The 20396-nt window shown below is 33.2% G+C and overlaps 1 protein-coding gene across 1 annotated transcript in view; it reads left to right on the top strand.

The window, feature by feature from the left end:
- LOC140050147 (uncharacterized) overlaps nucleotides 1-20396 on the top strand; it is a 54872-nt gene that overhangs the window by 15270 nt on the left and 19206 nt on the right. The window contains exons 3-16 of the mRNA XM_072095204.1: nucleotides 13486-13575; nucleotides 13931-13975; nucleotides 15023-15208; nucleotides 15563-15640; nucleotides 15763-15825; nucleotides 16142-16219; nucleotides 16928-17026; nucleotides 17151-17204; nucleotides 17826-17888; nucleotides 18289-18387; nucleotides 18883-18936; nucleotides 19200-19314; nucleotides 19884-19988; nucleotides 20168-20344. Coding sequence (XP_071951305.1) covers nucleotides 13486-13575; nucleotides 13931-13975; nucleotides 15023-15208; nucleotides 15563-15640; nucleotides 15763-15825; nucleotides 16142-16219; nucleotides 16928-17026; nucleotides 17151-17204; nucleotides 17826-17888; nucleotides 18289-18387; nucleotides 18883-18936; nucleotides 19200-19314; nucleotides 19884-19988; nucleotides 20168-20344 — 1306 coding nt within the window. The remainder of the gene's footprint in view (nucleotides 1-13485; nucleotides 13576-13930; nucleotides 13976-15022; nucleotides 15209-15562; nucleotides 15641-15762; nucleotides 15826-16141; nucleotides 16220-16927; nucleotides 17027-17150; nucleotides 17205-17825; nucleotides 17889-18288; nucleotides 18388-18882; nucleotides 18937-19199; nucleotides 19315-19883; nucleotides 19989-20167; nucleotides 20345-20396) is intronic.

Here is a 20396-nt window from a genome sequence, read left to right as displayed (position 1 = left end):
TGAAGGTTTGCATGGCGAAATCAAATGTTAATATAAAGTTTGCGGTACACCACGTATATTAGTTCTGAAAAGAACTGTTGAGTTTCTCGACGTTTAAATCAATATTGCTTTGATCGTCCTCAGGAGTGAGAATTCCAAGTTTCCTGGACTTTCTGCATTCTCACTCCTAAGGACGATCAAAGCATATACCACACACACAAAATATTTCTCTCAGTCTCTATGGTTGGGTTTACAACATTTTTAAGCACCTGGAACATGCTGCGGGGCCTTCTTCGAATCCAGTTAGCCAATTATGAAAACTGAAAAGCAACAGACACAACTTTTTTCGCAAAAGTAGCATGGTTTGCATAGAATCTTTGTTTATACTGAAAGGTTACTATACAGTCCCAAAGGCTTAGTGTGTAGGGACCCCCAGCATGTACCCTGACAATTTGCTGGCCCCAAATCCGCAAAATCCAGATGAGAAACTTTAAGATTTGTATACATTCCCTATGGCATACAATGATAAAGTACAGTTATTGATTTCCTTCTAAAGTCTTCAAACAGTATACTATGGAACGCCGTTTACGCAACATTTCGATGATATGAATTTTATGACGCGATATGTGAATGAAATGCATCGATATGAATTGAATGGCGTGATATATGAATGAAATGTTTTGAATTGAATGCTTTGAATTGAATGTTTTGAATGAAATGTTTTGAATGAAATGTTTTGAATTGAATGTTTTGAATAAAATGTTTTGAATGAAATGTTTTGAATGAAATGTTTTGAATTAAATGTTTTGAATGAAAATGAATGTTTGAATTGAATTGAAAAGTCAAACTATTGGCGGCGTATGTCATTCCCGCTCGCGATTTTTTTTCAACCTCTTAATAGGCCTAAGCATGGGTACCCTCATCTCCTTTCAACGCTGTCATCAATATGAATCCTTTACAGAGACTCCCTAACAGACCTGAAACATTGGAATACATATTTCCGAACCCAGGTCTGTTAGGATTCTCTGTGAAGGCAGCAAGGAAGAAAGGAGATGAGGGTACCCAGGCTTAGGCCTAAGAGGTTGAGAAAATAATCGCGAGCGAGAATGACATACGCCACCAATAGTTTGACTTTTCAATTCAATTCAAACATTTCATTCAAAACATTTCATTTAAAACATTCAATTCAAAACATTTCATTCAAAACATTTCATTCAAAACATTTCATTCAAAACATTTCATTCAAAACATTCAATTCACAGCATTCAATTCAAAACATTTCATTTATATATCGCGCCATTCACTTCATATCGATGCATTTCATTCACATATCACGTCATAAAATTCATATCATCGAAATGTTGCGTAAACGGCGTTCCATAGTATACTGTACCTGTAGTTAAAATACCACCATAGCACACCACATTCAAACTCTCACTGGAAAGTATTTGTATTGCTTTTATGGACAAAATGACAGATTTATGAGGTTTTTTGTTGGCAGTATTATATTGTACAGTACAGGTAGTAGAGTTCCAATTCAATTGTTATTTGCTCATGTATTTCTTAAAATGTATTATTTAGTATTATATTTGACCCTTGGGTAAGCCTATACTGTAACTTCAATTGATAGCTGGCAGAGACATGTACTATGTACTGTAGTCAAGGTGACAGAAATGATCACTTCTCCAGATTCTTCTGGAAATAAAGGAAATGCACTTTGAATTGGGAAGTAATCTATTGACAGGGTTGACAGGTATAGAAAAAGTTGTCTAGAAAAATGAACTTGGGCAGATTTAAGTTTTCTAATGATAATTCCCTTCTATGGTCAGTAGCAAATAAATTTAGGAGCCAGGTAACTGATGATAACTAATTTTAATTGTATCATATTCATTATCACTGCCCTATATTTACGGATTCTGCCACAAACAAAAATTAATGCAGCAACTAGACAATGCCAGACTAGATCTATACTGTAGTTATCGTACGATGTATGATGTTACCGTTGTTTACTACCTATGTAGGCCTACAAAACTAGGACTTGCATTGTTTTTCTCTTTTCACCATAAAATGTACATTTACGAAAAGGAGTGACCTCGTTTAATCAGGGAGTTTGTAACTCCCTGGTTTAATGTTTTGAAAATGATATTACTGTATGCATTATTTAAATTACAAAACATCTTAAAATTTCAGGAAAAGTGTCTTTAACTGTTAGAAAATGGAATGCACTGGAATCAGTAATTTAGGAAAGTTGGGGAGATGTAATTTCTCTTCTTATACAGTACCCATATACCCATCCATGTTGTTGCATAATCATCCTGGAAATCTGATAAAGAAATTAGTGTAGGATGTTGTTGAATGTACAATAGTGTACAATCAGACAAAACAATGCAGTTCCTTGACCTTTACTGCTATAACCCAGTTATTTTGCCTTTCTTCTGAAATATTTAAAATCTAGGCAATAGATGTATATGTTGAAGATTTCTAAAAGTATGATATATTTAGAAATGAGTAGGATTAGTGAAGGAATACTGCTTGTAGCAGTGACAGATAATTGGCAAACATATTTTTAACTACTTTCAGTACTGAAAGAAGTAAAGCAACCAGCTCACACAGGCATTTAAAATATGGCGATTGAGTTGCCTTTTGAGTTATACTTTTGATGAGTTAAACTTGCCAATAATTTGTTTACATTCAGTTTAACTTATTTCCTCACTCACAGCAGAAATAGGCCCTATATGATTTGTTTGAACTACCCTTGACCTAGTAAAAGTTGCTTATCAAAATGAAATTATTTCATTTCAAAATGATCCACTTAACTTTAGACCTTTCTAAAAGGTGATTATATGATGTTTCAAAATACTGTGTAAAATTAATCAATTTTATTGTCTTGTTCCAAAGAATTTAAGTGACAACTTGACAATAACATCTTTCCAAACACCTGTTGGTTTAATCATTATGAGGCTAAGAAAATAATCACACTTTTAGATTCTTTTGATTTTACCTATAATCTATCTGCTTTATATCCACTTAACTTTGTATTTGTTTATTTGTATTATATATACTCCTCAAAACTCATAACGTCATCATTCTTCTTATTTTTCTTTCGTTTTATTTGTTTTCTGAAAGATCTCACGAAATCATTCTTTATGAATATTGAGTTTATTTTAGAGTTTTAGCTCCACGGTAGTCATTTTGTATCAATTTCCTGATGTGATTTGTACATAAAGAGACACAATACTATATAAACATGCAGTATATTCTACAGGTCATAGGATTGCAGACTTCAGTCACATTTGAATGTACGGTACGTGTGAGCCTTAGTGTTTTTCTTTTGGTGACATACTTAAGTTGTGTTTTGCCATTTGTTTGTTAATATACTGTACTAAGGCACAAAAGTTGAACCTATAGATAACATGGAATTTTCCTAAAATGTCTAAAATTACAATACAAAAAGTTCAGCACTTCATTCAACATTTTTCGGCCCCTCTATTTCAAAATCCTTGATCTGCCGCTATCCCTGTTTATTTCCTTTTTCAGTTTAATAGCACTGGAAAAGTGTAAACTAAAGTAAGAGGGAGACATCTTGTAGCCTGGTAAATTAAGCAGAAATTGGCCTAAGGAAAGGAACTGTCAAGAATACGAAAATAATGCCGTAATTGCCAACTTAATAGGCCAAGAACTTAGCTTTGCAAAGAGAAATCTGCATTTTTAAGTACTTCATCATCTTTCCATCCAATTTTTGACCTTGACTCTTCCTCTAAATAAAATTAGATGGAAATTGCTAATTTTATCACTGAGATTTTGTCAGGTTCAACAATTCCTACCTGTCAAATTGAGGTATTAAATCTGTATGTTATGTTGCACCAAAAAAAATTACAAAGCTAGTGTACAGTATGATAATTTATTTCAAACTTATCATGTATGTCCACAATTTGTTTTTTATAACAGCCAAATTTGTCCAGAATGTTATCACTAGAGGGCATCCATGAATTGTTTAATCCCTTCTCCTCTTTTATGTTCCTTATTGTAGATATAAAATATAGACCTTGAAAACGCAGGGTGGTCTGCTGCAACTTGTTTGACCCCATTATTGGTAAGATATATCACAGCCAAGGTCTGTAAAAATTGTTTATTTTCAGAGGATTGTATTTGTTATGATAAAAGTGTATATCTTTTCAAAAGGTTGGGTGACATGGGTATTTTTCTTTAAACTCATTACCATGTCATAGGGGCGCTTGTACTCCCTTCTTTTTACTGTAAAGGACCTTTTTTTCTTCTTGTTTTACCTTTCCTAGTGTGGCCCAAAGCAAGCTTGACTCCCACTAGAATGGATCAACCTCTGTATTTTTTATAGAAAATAAAAAGTTAACACCACAGAGAGGAACACAAGGACAGTGACAATGCAACTTGTAGTTAGTAGTTTAGATCAAGTAGTATTTAATTATGAAAAATTCCCTACCATTTTGGATTTTTTGCTGGATGTGAAAGAATGTCTAGGCTGGTCCCTTAGGTCCTTTGGTATGCTGTAGGAGGTTGGAATGAAGGTGAGTGAGTGAGGAAAAGACCTATGCCATTGCCTAGGGTTAGTGACACTGAAAACAGCTGCTCAGAAGGGTAGCTAGATACAGGTGTCTGCTAAACTTGCCCCTACTGATTGAATCTAGGTCAAACTGAATATAAAAGATGACAATCCCCTCCAGCATTTCTTCTTTATCTCTATTATTATTATTTTTCTAGTACCCTTATCAGGTTTATTATGTGTGATATGCTGCTCCATAAAGTGATTTATTTTTTCTCTGCAGGTTATCATATCACTTTCAATATCTGTTTTTTCCAGTGTAAAGTTTATGTCATTTACAGTGTCTGGATGATAACCTATTTATATTTGACTTTTTTGCTGTCGATTTACACATTAAATTTAAAATCTGTTTCAAGTTGAATTGCAGTGGAAACAGGCCCTTATGTTTTTAATGTTTACCATTTCGTTTGACAGCAGTCTGTCAATATTGCTTGATTGACACTTTGAATCTAAAAACAAATCATTTTAATCTATTTTAAATCATTGTACTCTTCTACCACAACTCAAGTATTTAGTTTCCTTGTGGTTTGTTGTTTTGCCCATTAGAGCTTTTTGAGGGATCATGGAGAGTTTACTTTGTCCCTGGCAATGTTATTCTGGATCTTCTTTATTTAATGATAATGTTTCAACAACTTCACAAATTGTCTTTGTATAGTATACATACAGTATTTAACTACCTAGATTTTTATTTGTCACAGACGAAAAATATATAGGTGATTTATGATCTTTGTGATTGAAGATAAAACAGATTACACAGATTGATAAAAATGTGTCGCCCTCTATATCACTAAGATTGTTAGGACATGGTCTTGGTTTAAGAACCATACCAATATTATTCTAATGCAGTTACTGTAGTGACTACAGTTTCTTTACTTATTTACCAAGCCTTTTTCATACATATTTACAGTGCCTAACGAATGTAGACTTAAACTAAATTCCTATGATAATACACTGTAAAAAAATGTACTGCAGTAGATGCTTGGATGAGCATGGAGGTATACCTCCATGGGATGAGAAACCCAGTCCCTTTGTGGAGTGTTGACAAAGTGCGAGGCAGCGAGGCACGCGAGGCAAGCGAGGCATGCGTGGCATGCCAAATATTTGTGCGAGGCATCATTTTATCATTTCCAAAAGTGCGAGGCATACAGTTTACAATTTCAAAAAGGTGCGAGGCATATCTTAACGCGCTATTATGCTATATTATAGGCCTAATAATCAATCGATACAAGCGTATCTAAATAGATTCGTGTATACACTCATCATGTTGTTTATTTTTATGTAACGATTGTTTTTTCATTCAAGTCATATCGTGTCAAATTTTACTTTTACAAAAGTGCCCAAACTACGGTTCAAAAATCTGAACGACAGTCTTCAACTTTCGATAAACAATAATTGTTATAGCGACACACTCATCAAATGACTGCAATGTTTGTTGGCATTTCGAGCGTGTTCACTCACATGTCTCTCGAACATAGCAGAGTGAAAATAATATTTTGTCACACCCCTGCGCCTAGATCCGGTAGACCCGAGAAATGGAAAATCCCTCTTTACTATGTAGCAGGTAGCGGAATGATTCAGCCCTCAGCTCAGAGGATTGTGGTGCATTCCCCTCCTATAGCACGTGGTTTCAGCAGCAACGCTCAGACTTCTCTCTGAGCGGCGTGCCAAAGACATTTTTGACATTCCATTCTCTAGGAACAACACGTGTACCTCTCTCGCAAATAAGGTGAACAGCGATTGCCAGGACAAGTTCAATAACTGGCGGTGAATAAAAGGTAACTGATATGCCGATCCAATAACATGCCGCAAAGAAAAAAATTGCGACAGAATTCTGGAGCGCGTGTGAAAAAAGACTTACGTCCGACAATTGTAATACTAGGCCTAAAATTAAACTTTAGCTAATATGCTTAGCCCTAACCTAGATAAAGGCCTATGTAGAAAATAATTTAATCAATTTTGATAAAATAATAATTGGTGTAATATTTAATAATGATACACTATTCCTGTTTTAGTAAGCTAGGTATATTACGAACGATTTTTATTTATTGTTGTCCATGTACATACTAATAAACCTGGCGCTAGTTTCCTTCGCTTGTATTTTTACTCCAAATTTGATAACTAACTTTATCGTGTGAATACCACACCTTAGAAGTATACCTCATGAGTACTTTAATGAAAGAATCACATACGTAGACTTAAATCATTTGGTATAAACTCTGTAATAATGTCGTCCTTCTATAGGTCAGTTATAGAGAGTGTAATAACGTATTCTTTAACGGTATGGTTCGGTAGCGCTACCGAAAATGAAAAGCGTGACCTAAATAGAATAGTCAAGACCGCATCGCGTATAATTGGATCTACACAACTGCCTTTGGAGAACATATTTTCGGATCGTCTTCTGAAAAAGGCAGTGGCTATCAAAGATGATCATTTTCATCCGGCCTCTAGTATGTTCCAGTTGATGCGCAGCGGTCGGCGATTTCGTTCTATTAAGGCCAATAAGGCACGATTTACAAATAGTTTCTTTCCAGGATCTATTAGAGCCTTAAATATGATGTAGACTTTTTTTTGTAATGTTCTTGTTTTTTGAGTTCGTGTTGTGTCCGTTGGATATTGTGCTCCGCCAACAGAGCAAACAGAATTTCTATGTTTTTCCTAAAACAAATGATAATAAATGATACTTGACTTGACTTGAAAAAGTAACAAATAAATCCTTAAATTAATGATTTTACAGGCGTGTTTCTCGCACACTGTTCGCGAATTTCACTTATTCAATGTTCAATATTTTTGTTTCTATGGAGCGCCAAAAGAGCAACGATAATAGAGGACTAAAACTCAGTGGAATGCGTCAATTTCTCATGCATTTATTGGTGAAAAACACGTTTTATTTCAATATATTTGTTAATTTGTCAATAAAAATGTTGTAATATGTTACTGCTGATACTGTTCTGTTTTCAAAGAATAATAATCGATCCTAAATCAACGTCACTACCTAGTCTAGACCTAGGACATCCTACTAAGGATATTATGATGAATTTTTCTATTTTATTCTTTAAAAGGTTAACGAAACCGTGTACATTATCAACAGTAACATTTTTCCTTACTGACAGTGACAAAATCTATTGAAATTGTACTTGATTTTCACCAAATAATGCGTTAAATATAAATGGATTCCACAGAGTTTTTAGCCCTCTAATTAATTTTGCTCTTTTGGCGTTCCATAGAAACCAAAATATTGAACATTGAGTGTGCGAAATGCGAGAAAAACAACGTCTGTAAAATCACCAATTTAATGGATTTATTGTTACTTTTATGTGATTTTTCTTCATTAAAGTAGGCCTAATTCTAAGCTGTGGTATTCAGGATAAAGCCTTGGTTAAATTACAAGGCAGGTGCAAAAGGAAACTAGCCTAGCGGGCCTAGGCCTAGGCTACTTCAATTTCGGTGATTTCCTGCCTTGCAATTTTGAGAAATGATAAAATGATGCCTCGCATTTTTTGATGATGGTAAAACGATGCCTCGCATAAATTTCTGACTTGCCTCGCATGCCTTCCCTGCCTCGCGTGCCTCGCTGCCTCGCACTTTGTTACTACCCCCCTTTGTACTACAACTGGCATTAATCATTCACATGTACATTTCATTTTTTTAAAACACAAGCACACCTTAAGAATTCCTTACTGTGTGCACGTAAATAATATTAAATATTCCAATGATATTATTATTACTGTACGTACGTACATACAGTAGTAACACAACCTTTAAGCCATGAGCCTGAAAATACCCTTCAGAACAGGTTTTACTATTTGTGTCCAATTACTTTAGAGCACCATTACCACCTCCATCCTACATCTTAAAAAGATTTGATTAATATCAAATTTCCATACCTTTTAAGTTTTATCCAATCTATTAGGAAGATATTTTGACAGTAATTCAATTTACATTTTTAGTGTCGGTTTCAATGATTCTGTGAAATAGATGTTACCTTGTATCAAAATTGGCAGGGAAGAGTGGGTTTATATCCACATGGCCTAGAACTATTTAGTACACAAGGCTACACATTTTAATAAATACCTGTTTTCTTTCTATATTCTTTGGCCTGGGGAAAGAAGTCAGAGGATTAGGATGATGTTTTTCCAGAATTATCTGTGTGAATACAGTAGGCGTGTTTAATATTGATTTGAGCTAGAAAATGCTGTCAACCATACAGTAACTCCAAGGTTTCATCATAGTTAATTTGACTATGGTTTCATTAACTCTAATGTTAACATTATAACATATTACTCCATGGTTCAATACATGTGGTCAATTTACAATGATTGAAGGAGGTATCACTTTTTTTGTGAATAAAAATGCTAAATTTGTGATTGAGAGGTTAAAGCTTAATAGATATTTTCGGTTACTGTGTACTTAATTGCTATGCTTTCTTAACTTTTTGTATTAATTTACATGGTATATTAATCTTTTCAAACCTATAAACAGTTATTCAATCTTTATTACTTGTTTATAAATGTATTCAATTTCAATTAGTATTCCCTTTAAGAAGCATCTTATTGGAATTTCCTTACTAAACTTATGTGGCCAGTTGAACAATTATTTTATTATAAAATTCCTGAGGTTACAATATGGAATTATTGTTTTGTATTAGTAATAGACAAGCTAGGGTTAGCTTTTGAAGGCAACCCTTAAGTGCACATTCTTTCGGTAAGAAAATTAAGCTGTGATCTCAGCATGGTGGGGCTCTTCGTAATTGGCTATCCTGCTCTGTTCATATCCATGTGACATTAGAATCAACAATCTCCATCCACATACACCCTGTCGCAGTGGTTTTAGCACTGATCAGTACGATTAGAACGTGGATTGCGGTCACATTTAAAATACGTCCTCCTCCTGCGTCTCGTTAACGTAACCAGGGTGAGCAACGGGTCAGCCAATTGAACGCATGTGCGGGCTGGACCATTGCCTTGGGAAAATTCAATATTGCTCTCTAGGCTAATTCAGTGAAATCGTTACCTACTGGATTGTACACTCCCTGCTAGTATAACCCTTATTCCCTGCCTTCTTAATTCTCTAATATTTACCTACAGGTATTTTGAGACGTGCCTAAGAAAAGATTTTCAATTTTACCTAATGTTTTCTGGGTGTTCCGACAGCTGATATGCAATTACATTTTATAATTTGTTGCAAATTAATTCAAAGGACATAAAATATGTTACAATTTAATCACAATATTAAAGTATCAAATATCAGGTATTATGAACATTTAATTACCCCCCTATTTTTATTAACTTTTGAATATACAATTTACTAAAAAAATTCATGCACAGTACTCAGATTTTGACTAATCAAACTAAAATACATATTTTATTTTTTGTAGTGAAACATAAAAAGCACTAAGACTAAGAGACAAAAGCTATAGCAAAAGGGCGTGTCTCTTTAAATCCAGACAAAAAAAATACGAACAATTATTATATAAAATACCTTAAATAAAAAAAATATTAAAATTACAAATAAATTATAGCCATATATAATATATTTATGAGATTATTTTTTTAATACATAATATAAGTACACTTATATCATTAAATGTACTTTGTATAATTTTGTGTACTTTCTATTATGGTATATTATTACCAATTTCATGGGAAAATAATGGATTAATTTATAAATTAATTCTTGATCTAATTCTTAACCTTAAATCATTAGCCTAGGGCTTTTTGAACAGAAATGTCAACAGTTGCTTTTGATGAGATGTCGTTTGAAACAGCTAACAGAGAACTTGATTTCTCATTGTTCTCTTGGTGATTGAATGCATGCATCACAATGTGAAACATTAAAATTAATTAATTAATCAAAATTATCATCATGATGAATGAAAGTCATTTTTCCTTCACACACAAATAATTAAATCTACTTGTAATAAAGATTTAATTTGATGTATTTAATATTGTTATCCAATTTGTGGGTGGCAATACATAACAGAGGTTGAAGCTTGAAAAAAATTAAATAGATTTTGTGGCCAAAGATTTTTAAAATACATCCAAAACATAGGGTGGTATTTAAGAAAATAACAGAAATCAACATTCACCTGTATATATAGTAAACTAAATGTTATTTTTAGATCATGAAAATTACTAAACTAAATCAAACTAAAACAGCTGATTTGATTATTAATTTCACAAATATGGAAACAAATACAGTGTATAAAAGTTACATCCCAATTGATGTCCTTTGGGAGTTGATAATCTCGGAAATGACTTCAAAACCCTGATTCATCCAAAAAGGACCTATTTACACGATTACAACTTTCTTTGTATAATTGATGTTTCTTGTTTTTAACAAAAATGAACTTAAATTGGGTCACAAATATGACTTTAGTTTTTCATGAGTATTAACTGTACAATATCTCTACTACTACTACTAAGACTACACTGTAAACATTTGAAGAAGTATTGAATGAATTCAGAAAATATATATACCTCCTCCTCTTTTATATTATTGGTGATGGTCCAAATAAAAAAGTGCTCAGGTTAATTAAATTTTACAGTAAACATAAATTATGTTTTTTTCATGATGCCTACAAACAAATTAATGAATTATTAACAGTTTTAGAATAATTTTTGTTAAATATCAAGTTTTTAAACTTAATATTTTAAAGCAGTAATAGAAAGTAATTAAATTCAATTAAATTCAATTTAACTTTTATTTCAGACAATTGTTGTCCATATGGTATAATACATTATAATACATTACAAAGAAAAAAAAAGATGAAGGAGAGAGGACCAAAGCTTTTATCTATTGGTATATAGTGCCTCTCTCCATTGGTAGTACATGTTTGAATCCATCAACAAATACTTATACAGTATATACAAATTAACATTTTGTTTTCGGTTTTCATTATTCTTGTAAGAAATCGGTAAGTCGAAATCCTCAAATATTCATAAAATGATGGAATATTGTTTTCCACAAATTCCTCTCACTAACAAATCTGGGTTGTCCCAACAACCTCCGGAAAGCATCATTAACAAACTTTAAGTTTGGTTTTTTTTTATGAGAGAGTAAAATTTGGATAAAGCCATAGGTCAAAAGTTGAAATAGGCTAAACCTTTTTAAGTTTTGTTTGTTATGAGATCAAATGAACTATAAGGGAATGTAAGTATCATATTAATTATTTAAAAAAATATTTATTATTATTAGTAAAGCTATGATAAAATATATTTCACTTTCGTTGGTTGGTATACATTCATTCTTATTTACATCTTCATTCTTACTTTGTAAGAATGATTAGTCTTGTGTCATTCACTTTCATGAATGCATGATAAAGAATTTTATACCCTATTAAAATGTTATATGTGCTGATTATGACAGGTGATGTAGTGTGTCTAACATGGATCTATAGAGAGACATTACAATTAACACTTTCATTTATTTTTTAATTTGACTGTACAACTTTTTTGCCACTTTTTGTCATACAGTATAAACCATTGGACTTTTAAGATTTTACTAGTTCATGATGTTGTCTATTTATCCTGTAAATCTGTTTTGGTAATTGAGCTTTTAACTGGGGCTAATTTTGATCTAATCAATCCAGTCAGAACATTACTACACATTTTATGCTGTACTGTGTATCTGTATCACAGCAATTTACCTAGAAAAGTAGGACAGTTACATGATACAGTACTGTATGTAAGATAAAATTATTACAAATTCCATTAACCACACATTTTTGGAATCAGCTGTTCCACCTGTAAAAGCATCCACTGGGATACAGTATCTTCTATACTTAAGAAATGTATAAAGTTCATCATTTTACTGAAATTATGGCTTGAGTATTATGCTTTCTTCCAAAATGTCAAGTATAACTTGGGAGAGTGGGGTGGGGGTGTTCAAGTTTTCCTGAAGTTCTCCTTTCAAACTAGATTACCAGCAATGGAAGCATAAGTAAGCCTACTGTAGCCTACCTCATGAAATTTGTTCCCCTTTTGTGGAAAAAGATATCCCCAAATTAAAATCATTTTTTATGTTTGAATTGAGCCCACAAAATTATTGGGCCTTTTTTCAGTAGTTGGTTTGATATCATGCTGTATAACATGCAAACAATACGGTCTGTGTTTTTAATATTTTTCTTACAATAGAGGGTGCTGTAATTGTGCACATGTTTCCCAACTGTTATTATTAATAGGCAATAATCTAGACCCAATTATTTTTCTGCGGTCTTCTCTTTGGACCAGTCAGCAATAGGAAAGTTGGAATGTCCTGCTGGGGTTTAATTAATAAGGGCTTACGAATCCCTTAGGCCTGTACTCTGCTAATCTACTCCATACTTCAGATATTATAGAAAGGCCTACAGCAAATATAACAAGGAGACTCAAGTTAAATTACACGTAAAGTGCAGATATGTTCTCATTAATATAATAAACAAAGCGTGTGATGAGTGGGTATACTATAGTGTAACCAAAATGGGGAAAAATTTAATTAGTGTGTGTGACATGAAGTGTAATTTTTGAGTGCCCCATACATTACATATAGTAATAATAATACAGCTTTAGTTAATATATAACCATCCTTGGCTTGGTTTTTTATATTTCGTTAGTCCCATCTCTTATTTTATGTTAGTTAGTTTTAGATTTTCTTTGGGCCCATTTTTATTCAACAAGAAAATCATTTTAAAACCGCATTATAAATACAGTTTTAAAAACCAATTCCGGTCTTGACTACCTAATCTTTGGATCATAAAAATTAATTTATATAGACATTACACAGCGATCACCAAATGAGTATACCTGTTTTGATTGAAATTGAGGATGTAATGTTTGCCAACTAATAAAACTACTGTATAAACAACTATTCTATAGATGTCAATAGAAACAGGCCCGATACAGTAACTTAGAATATTTATATACTTAAAAATATACCAATTGTCTTTACAGGGTCCACGTGGTCCATCAGGACCTGTAGGAAATCAAGGTGTACCAGGCTTTCAAGGACCAGAAGGACCACAAGGACCAAGTGGCATAGCGGTAAGTAACTTGCAATGCTCTTTGAAGGGGAAAGAGTAATACAACAGACCATACCTTCAATATATCAAAATATCCAACCAGATTCATGAATGGAGAAACTAAGCCTCTTCCTCCATGTTAGATTGTACCAAAGCGACTTAGATAAAATAAAACTGGGAGAAAAAAACATAAGAACAATTGCAGAGTGTCGATCCAACCACTCTTAATAAGTCAACTTGGTCCAACCGTCAACTCTGGATCAGTTTTTGAATGAGTTGTCAGACCAAGTTGGTTTAGGGCTGAGTTACCCAAATGGGTCTGTCAAAATGTGTTTTTTTAGTATCACATGTAATACTGTAGATGTTGTTATTTTCAGGGAGAAAAAGGACAACAAGGGAATACTGGACTTAAAGGAATAAGGGTAAGATATCTGCTGTACTGTATGTAAACTAACTACTGTACTTACCCTCTTAAAAAAGGAAAGTTATTTTGGTATTTTCCACTCCTTATCTCTGTCAAAATTTGCCTCAATGTCTTTTGTTCTATACTTGTTGGTTTCTTCAAAAACTGTTTTCTTTTTTATACCCAATTTGATTAATTCTGTGTTTTCTTTCATAAAATACCACATTTCTGTTAACTCTTTATTTTTGTGATCATTTGGAACTCTTTATTTTCGTTATTTGTTACGATTGGATTGCAGAATATTTCAAGAATCTTGTCGACCCATTTTCTCAAAAGCTTATACTCTTGATGAATGTAATGCTAATCATCTGCCCGTAGGTGATCCTAGAATCTTCGTTAAATAGGTCAAAAGGTCAACTAATGCCAATCACAACTGTATAAATACAATGCGCTAAACTAAACCATGTATTTTAAAACTTCATAAACTTCATAGCTTACAGTATGTGTGTGTTCTAAAAGGTTTTTTTATGAAAGAATAAGTAATATTAACCTCAAAATCTTTTGTTTCTTCAAATTGTAATTATTGATAGCAAATTGGACATGTTTCTTATGATTGAACCATCCAAAATATTAGCTTACCAACTCAACCATGGCTGGCTACTCAGAAATAACAATTTTGCACTTTGTCTGTATTGAGTCTTCCATTTTTTCTTCTTTCCTTCTTTCTTTATTTCTTTTCTTTCTTTATTTATTTCTTTTCTCTTATTATTATAGATGGAAAAGGTTCTCCAACAAATTCCAAAGAGCATGTAAACAGAAGGCTCATACGTTATAAATTAAATAATAAATTAGTAAATATTTACTAGATGGAATTATATTATAGAATGTGGATAGAGAATTAGAAAATAAGGGCCACACTATAAATCTTTCTAAAAATTTCTTTATAACCTTTCAAAATATCAAGCATTTCAAGTGGGTATTGCCTTATATCAAACACAACAAGAGCATTGTAATTTATTAAAAACATAAAGACAATAAGAATTTATCTGATTTTTTAAATTTCTAGGGGACACAAGGACAACCAGGCTATCCAGGATACCCAGGTTTACCTGGCGAATCTGGAGTAGATGGACCATCGGGAGAACCCGGTCTACCAGGATGTAATGGAACAAAAGGAGATCCAGGAGTACCTGGGCGACCAGGAATTCCCCGAGAAGGAGACCAAGGAGAACGAGGCTCACCTGGCCCTAAGGTAAATAGGAGGATACTATGGAAGTAATAGTCATGAAAAACCCAGAAGGAGACCTTTTTGTGGCTGTTGATTATTTTACATAATTTTAGGGCAAATCATACATTTGCGTAGTTCGTATGTACAGTATTTCCATAATATTTATCTCAATTTCCATACATCTGTAATTTAACCAATTTCTGTGGTAATTTTGTAGCACTTTAAGAACACTGTGGTAATTGGTACTCTCCTACAAATTTGAACATTATACATATTTGGAAAATATATTTGTTTCAGGTAAAATGAGTAATATCTATGTATGAGCTAAATATCTACATCAACAAATAACCTTAAATATGAATATGTATTTATCAACAGGGTGAACCAGGTGTACCAGGAAATGCCCAGAAAGGAGTGAAAGGTGATATTGGTCCCCAAGGAGAAGAAGGAGGAAGGGTAACTGTCAAATCCAAATTTGATTTACTATTTTGAATAGCTGTATATTTTACTTTTCACATGTTAATTTCCATCTTACTTTATTGTGTGATTCCATTTAGACAATTCTTTGTTTATTTTAGGGATATCCAGGAAATGATGGAGCACCTGGAAGTAAAGGTGAACGTGGGTATAAAGGACGAACAGTAGGTTTTTTTTTATTTTTAAAATAACTCCTCTACTACATATCCTCCAATCACAACATATTGCTTTCGGTAGTATTTTAGCAGTCTTTATGTCTTGCCTTGAATAGTATACCATCTACCAGAACACATGTATTCATGTACCCATTAGTAGACAATTGCCTTGTTTAGTGTTACAAGAAAACTATAAATAATCTGTGCCCGGACATTGTTAACTCATAAGTTAGGCCTACTGCTTTACTTTAATATGGTCATGTATTATTTTACAACTCCCTGGTATTATCATCATTAAGTCATAATTATTATTTCTATTATACAGGGATCAAAGGGAGATCTAGGGCCTCAAGGAGAGAAAGGTGTTATGGGGGTCAATTACAGAGGAAGTGATGGTGAAAAGGTACTTAATTCCGTAATTAGTTATTATGGTGGATTAAATAATTTACCCCTATGCTAAGTTATTTTCTATTAATGTTGTACCTAGAGATGTAGTAAAAGTATTGGAGGTATTTCAAGGTTTCTGGATTTTCTTCCTATTTGTAGAATAACAGTAAACTATCTTGCCTAATAAGGATACCATTACCAATACATTTTAACGTTTTTTATGCTTTATTTAATTTGATGTGTAGTTTTGCTATGAATTTGTTGGTCTGTCATTTTTAATGTTTCAATCTTTTTTTTCTGCTTTTTGTAAATTGTTATATTATACCTGAATAAATAAAACTAAAATACAAATACTTCATTGAATCTCTATACAGCACCCGACATCCCCAGATAGTCTACCATCTAGGTTCTAACCAGGCCCAAGTGCGAGTGAGTGGCTGATTAAGGTTAAGACAGTGGACTTTAATATGTAGCCATAATATCGATAAAGGCTCGAGTCTCACTCACTCACCATGATTAAGGGGTTAACCCAGTACCTCACACATCCACTACTATAGCCTTCTAGAAGTAATAATCAATTTGTTGATTGTGGAACTTATGAAAATGAAGAAGTGTGATTAACTTTGGTAATACAAGAACTGTTGTTTCAACATGGTATGGCCAATAAACAATATTAATCAATGATTAATTTAAAAGAAACATTTGTTTCCATTTGTTTATTTAGGGTCAAAAAGGAGCACGTGGGCCAGCAATTGATTGTTCAACTCAAAATGAACCATCATCTGGAGAAATTAGATTTATAGCTGGTAAACAAGGTGAAGATGTAAGTATCAAATAGTACTTTTAGTATTAGTTATCATTATTATCGTGCAAATTATGAGTAAAATAATAAGAAATTCATAATTGCAATGATAAAAATATTTCTTGTAACATTGTATTTTTTTTAGGGTGAAAAGGGTATGACAGGAATGAAAGGGGAAGTTGGTCCACCAGGAAGTATGGTAACTATAATATTCTTATTTGAACCATACCATGAAAGCCCAGTGGTCTAATAGTAGGATATCTACAGAATATTCTAGGTTCCAATCTCAGTTGGGTGAACATGAACATTCTGACACATCTTCACAGTTTCAAAATTGATTTAATTTTCAGTATATCATTGTCCAGTTTGAAATTATTCCTATGTCTGTTAAACTTAGAAAATAGAGATTCTGCCTTGTGAAGTAATATACGGTACTATGAGATGAGGGTGTATCAATTTGATCTCAGTGGCTGTGCAGTTATGACAGTGTATTTATAATCTTTTGCCTTTATGGCAAGGGTTTGAGGCTCTCTCACTGGTTCTGGTGGTAGAATGAGATGTTAAACTGTAGGTCAAGTGTACACACACACTGATGTACACTTTAAAAACTTAGTGTCCTAAATATAAAATATTTTGATTATATTATATTATTTGAATATATTTGATTACTCATTATATATATTGAATGTATTGAATGTTTAAAAATAAGAAACATCATCTAGCTGTTAAAAATTAATGAATCTTAGTTGTCAAAAGATCATTGAGTGCCGGGTAGACAAATAACCAGTTCATTATGATAATGTTAAATTCTTTTTTTTAGGGACCTCGTGGATTTGATGGGACAAAGGGTCAAAAGGGTCAACCAGGAGATGCGGGTGATAGGGTAAAGAAATTATTATTAGTTTTAAATTTAAAATGAATTTACTTACTTGGTTTACCAATATTGCTAATGATGTTATTGATAACACATTAAATATTTTAATCAATTTTTCATTTCATCAAATCATTTTATAAATGATGGATGTAAAGAAAAGGAAAGGTATTTAAAATTACCTGAATTTTATCCATATATCATCCAATCCGATAATACTGATAAATACTGTACACTCAACTTCCAGTAAGCAACATTTGGCAAACTGGAAACTCTCAAAAACAGACTTTTCTCAATGTTCAAAAGTTCAAACATTAATTTTACCATTTGGAAGACATATTTGGCAGCCCAAGGTGTCTTGAGAGAGTTGACTGTAGAATCTACATATTATCCTGCTGTTTTATTTTTGCAGGGTAAGCGAGGGAAGCCAGGTGTAGATGGTGAGCAAGGAGATACTGGCATGAAGGGTGAGCAAGGTTTGCCCGGACTAAGTGGACGAGATGGAGGCATTGTAAGTTTTAATTGTCTACTTCAAAATATATTCAGACACAAATCACATTAACTGTTGACTTTTTAAGTCAAATCAGCTATCAGTTAAGTCTGGTCAAGTCGTACAATTTTTCACCTTTTCTCGACTCCATGATTCCCATGATGTAGCTCTCCTTAAGCCTCTGCCATTGTTTTCTGTTCTGTGCCCTCCTAGCGCAAGTTCTTCCTGTATAGATATGATGTCATCTCTCCACGCTTGAATTAATTTTCTTGGTTTGTAATAAATAACAAAAACAAAAGTTGAAGGACATGAATTTCACCGAATCAAACTACAAAACAAATAATTGCTAGATGTCAAAATCAGCAAATTTTTGCTATTTGTTATAATTTTTGATAAAATAGTACTTTTTAGTCTATCAATGCTTGCTTTATAGTTGGAGTATTAAAATCGAATGGAGTGGATTGAAAATTTCTAGCCCTGATAATATTTAATAACTATTTCTTTGTTTTTACACAGGGTGAAAAAGGAGGTAAAGGTGATAAAGGCCGAGTTGGACCTGAAGGTCCTCCGGTAAGTATTATGGCTTTTGGTTCCTCTCTTTTCAGCCCCCACTTTAGTCTGAATCTGTACTAGTTTCCATTTCAAGTCTACTTATACTTGATCTTCTCCTTTAACTCATCCAATCAAAGAACATGTTCACACCACAAACACATTAATTAACATGCATAATTCCATTAATGATTATGTTTGTGTTTTTCAAAACATATTTGAATGAAAAATTCAATAGCAAAAATTAGTTTAGATTTAAATTGTATTAATTTATATTCCTTTAGGGACGAGTGTTGGTTGTGGATGCAAGTGTCAAAGCCGAAAAAGGTGAAAGAGGACCCCAGGGTCGGGAAGGAGAACGAGGAGAAACTGGAGAACGTGGAGATAAAGGAGATAGGGGTAAGTATAATTTTGTGTTGTATAGAAAGATGAATATGTAATTGTTACTGCTGAACTTCTTTAGAACCTGTGAACAGTGTATTTCAAAGGTCAGTCTTCAAAATCATGATGTGGATGAGTACTATAGAATTATAGAAATTGTGTACGCACAAAGGTCATTTCATTCATTCTGCTTTTATTCAATATTTCTCTTTGCAGTATATATAAAATAAAACTGAATTGCGAGAGATTTACATATAAAATTGGTAAAAGCTTTGCACTTTAAAATACCTAGTACATCTTTTGAGATGAGTAGAGGTTATTCCGGTGTACTAGCTCACATAGCCACTGTTGTTGACAGATGAAATAGTGCTGTAGTTGGCAGCACCGACATGAGATGACCATTAGAGAGGAAGCATGTACTTAAAAAGTGTAACATAAGTTCACATCGCCAGACATTGTAGAATACGCTATACATACATTAACATTTGAGTTCTGTAGGCCCATGTGAGATTTGAGCATTAATGTCTTTTCCGAAGACTATGTATTTATTATTTATTAAATCTATTAATAATTATTTCAATTTGAAGGTTCTGCTGGACGAACTGGAAATCCTGGTCCTCAGGGGTTTCAAGGAGGGAAGGGTGAACCAGGACGACCAGGTTATGGAGAGAAAGGTGAACCAGGTATACCAGGTGAGTAAGAAGATTACTATATAATTTAAGTATAAATGTTCCTGTGATGTAGTCTCTTAACCAAATTTTTTTGCCAGAGTACTTTATGTCCAGTACACATAGGTAAGTAAATTCAGAATGTGTTCTCATTTACAGGTGCTTATTGGGACAGGCTATTAATATTTGTTCATTTTAACTAGGTCTCAGTGGAATGGATGGCATGCCTGGACAACCTGGAGAAAAGGGATTTGTAGGAATAAGAGGTGAACAGGGAACTCCAGGCACTTCAATTAAGGGTGATAAAGGAATGGATGGAGCTCAAGGCCCAATTGGACCACTAGGGGCAAGAGGAGTTCGAGGGTATAAAGGAGAGACTGGTAGGTGTTTTCGTATCACAATGAAATGTAACCAACATAAATTGTGATACTG

The sequence above is a fragment of the Antedon mediterranea genome, chromosome 5 (genome assembly GCF_964355755.1).
Source record: "Antedon mediterranea chromosome 5, ecAntMedi1.1, whole genome shotgun sequence".
Taxonomy (NCBI): domain Eukaryota; kingdom Metazoa; phylum Echinodermata; class Crinoidea; order Comatulida; family Antedonidae; genus Antedon; species Antedon mediterranea.
The sequence above is the reverse complement of the archived record's forward strand: the minus strand, read 5'-3'. Positions and strand labels throughout refer to the sequence as shown.